The following is a 3107-nucleotide window of genomic DNA, read 5'->3' on the forward strand; positions in this document are numbered from 1 at the left end:
ACATAATGAGGTATGTAGGATGTAAAGCCACACCTTTACAACATTAATGTCAAATTGCATGGTTGGTTCACTGAACATGATGGCCTTTGTTGCTGCTGTAATGATTTTCTTCCAAATTTGCTTTTCTGGTAAGTTCTAATTTTGATATTGAAAACTTAGAATTTTTTTAGGTGCAAGTATCTTCACTATTGTATCAGTGACACAATATGTATATGTCAATGATACTGTGACATTTGAATGTGCTACTAATGTGACTCATTATCATCCCTCTTTTGTGACTAATCCATCAGTTAATAGTTCAGTATCCTTAGGCTCTGCTGGAATGGCATCACTCAGCCTAACAGCAACAAGTGAATTAAATGGTACAGAAGTTACCTGCCATGCACCCAATGGAACTACCACTGAACCAGCATATCTATATGTACAAGGTCAGTATAGTGTTGATTAATGAAGTGACTGCACTCAAGCATTCATCAAGTCTGTATTATTGTTACACTTTTACTTGTACATCATTTGTATCAACTAGTCAATTGAACAATTTTTGTTATCATTCCCAGGTCCACCTGATAGTGTCAGTAGTTTAACAGGATATCAGTTAGATTCTTGTTGTATGTTTATCAGTTGGTATCCTCCATTCACACTACCAGGACTAACAGTACAGTATATAATCAGTGTAGGAACTGATCAACAGTACCTTAATGACTCTATCACTAACTACACTTACTGTCCAATGAGCCCAACCAATAAACAATATCTGTTTAACATTACAACTACTAATAAAGCTGGGAATGGATCTACTAGTAACATAACTGTTGGATTTGAATCAACAAGTAAGTAATTATGCTTATTGAGAGCCTAAAGTGATTATTCTATACAGTAGATGTAGAGTTATATGTAACTGATAAGGAAAGAGGGAATGTAAATTGGACTTTTCATTTCATTGTATCTGTAAGTTTCCCTAATAGGATTAATCATAGCCAGCTATGATAACTTTATAGTAATAGTGAATAGTAGTGTTAAATGATGAAAGACAGACTATAGTATTATAATGTATTATAGGTAATGTGTAATAAATGTACCATGTATTATAATGTATAGTCTATATTGTACTTAATAATGATATCCCATGGTGTGTTTACTGTGTTGTGATTACCTGCTTAAAACAACATGGCTATGTATTCTTTTTAGGTTCATCAGTTTTGTACTAATGTACCACCACTAATGAACATTACATTGAAAGGGTGTACTAAGGATAACTGTTATTCAACAACAAATGTATCCATAAGCAATAGTTCTTATAATAACATTTCACTTGTTGTTCAATTTCCATCAAATAAGACACTGAATACTAATGCTACCTTTTACTATCAAAATGGAGTTACAGTTCAAAGCAACACTATAACAATCAGTAAGTAATACACAATTAATACATTATGATATTTACTTATTTTAAGGTACTCATGACCTGAACTTGACATTGATTAATGTTACATCAAAATCTGTTTGTGTTCAGTTTCAGTTTGTCAATGGCAGTACACTTTATATTGATTACATTCACATTATTGATAGTCAAGGCCAGTTTCATTGGGATGACCACAAACCTTTTAATGATTCATTGAACTTTATCAAGTGTTTTGATGGCATACCAGCTGGTAATAACTTAACACTGCATGCATGTGAATTTGAAACCTTTTATGAGAACTGTATATCTAATCCTCCTGCTGTAATAACTGGTATTAATATTACTAGTGACTTTACATCTTCAGTTTTAATGTCATCAGTTCATTCATCATCAGTATCACTCACATCAACAGTATTGACTACTCCATCAATGATGTCTGTACCATCTACTTTGTCAGTATCAGCTGCTTCATCAAATCTAACAACTGTGACAGTTACAACTGCTTCTTCATCGTACACTACTTTATCAACTACTTCATCATCTACTTCAAGTACTTCATCAGTACTAACTACATCAACAATTCTGACTACTTCATTAATTACATCGCCAGTTTCAACTACTACACTAGTACCAACAACTTCATCGACTACTTCTACAGTACAACCATTCACTACAACTACAAGTAGCTCCATCACTAGCAGTACTACAGATACTCCTATGATAAGTAGTTCTACATTTATTGCTACTTCAAAATTTAATGGTATATTAATGAATTCATTTTGTGTAGGTATAATGTACTTTACTATCAATTTGTAGGTACTTCAACTGCTTCATCTCCACTATCTTCATCCATTACTTCACAAAGTTCTTCATTCATAACTTCTTCTTCAGCCCCAACTCCTTCATTGGCAGCTCCTTCATTGGCAGCTCCTTCATTGGCAGCTCCTTCATCAGTATCTTCTTCATCTATTATTGTTCTGGCTTCTGGGATATCAATTGCACTACTAATTATAATAATTGGTATGTACATTATAATCAAATGTTGTCATTAATATGTACATTGTAGTTGTTATAGTAATTGTAGTGGTAGCAGCAACAGTTCGATTTAAAAAGAGAAGAGGAAGAATGGAAGTGATTAATGACGTTACATTACTGAAGAGGAATGAAAATAATAATCAAAGTACTGTAATTTATTTATTCATTTATAAACAAGGTTTACTTATAGGTTCACAAGAGCAAGAACTATCATCAGTTAATCCACAGAATGAAAATGTACATCAACCAGTTCCACAATCAGAACTATCAATGAAAGAATGTGCTGCTTATGGTGTAGTGGAAGGTACTAGATTCCCACAGTATGAGACTGTAGATCTACCAGCTCCACAGTCAGAGGGAGACTATGAACTACCAGTAAAAGAATGTGCTGCTTATGGTGTAGTAGAGAGTGCTGGGTTCCCACAGTATGAGACTGTAACATTAACAGTTCCTCAGTCTGAACTATCAATGGAAGAGTGTGCTGCTTATGGTGTAGTAGAGGGTAATAGACTTTAGAGTTAGTGTGTGTACTGGACTGGATTTGGTAAATTTTAACAATTAAAAATTTTTCATTCAAAAAATTTAATACCATTGTAAACATTACTATATATGGTTAGTTTCCACATAGAATAGTAATATAAGAGGAAGTCAAAATGAAGTACTTATTGAT

At 33.3% G+C, this 3107-nt stretch overlaps 1 protein-coding gene across 1 annotated transcript; it reads left to right on the forward strand.

Annotated features, from left to right (window-relative positions):
• The first annotated feature begins 711 nt into the window (after positions 1 to 711).
• Positions 712 to 3075, forward strand: LOC100638531 (cell wall integrity and stress response component 2-like). The gene is made up of 7 exons (XM_020004975.1): positions 712 to 830; positions 878 to 948; positions 1189 to 1408; positions 1455 to 2162; positions 2219 to 2422; positions 2469 to 2582; positions 2628 to 3075. Exons 1-7 carry the CDS (start codon positions 731 to 733, stop codon positions 2951 to 2953), a joined length of 1743 nt encoding a protein of 580 aa, XP_019860534.1. The 5' UTR covers positions 712 to 730; the 3' UTR covers positions 2954 to 3075.
• The last annotated feature ends 32 nt before the right edge of the window (positions 3076 to 3107 follow it).

This window comes from Amphimedon queenslandica, unplaced genomic scaffold, assembly GCF_000090795.2.
Source record: "Amphimedon queenslandica unplaced genomic scaffold, v1.1 AMPQUscaffold_11800, whole genome shotgun sequence".
Classification (NCBI taxonomy): Eukaryota; Metazoa; Porifera; class Demospongiae; order Haplosclerida; family Niphatidae; genus Amphimedon; species Amphimedon queenslandica.

Excerpts from the sequence above, each read along its gene's own strand:
- LOC100638531 (XM_020004975.1), top strand. The coding sequence starts at position 731 with ATGAGCCCAACCAATAAACAATATCTGTTTAACATTACAACTACTAAT. Across the intron at positions 2,163-2,218 it reads TGCTACTTCAAAATTTAATG|GTACTTCAACTGCTTCATCT; the intron begins GTATATTAATGA and ends ATCAATTTGTAG. Across the intron at positions 2,423-2,468 it reads ACTACTAATTATAATAATTG|TTGTTATAGTAATTGTAGTG; the intron begins GTATGTACATTA and ends TGTACATTGTAG.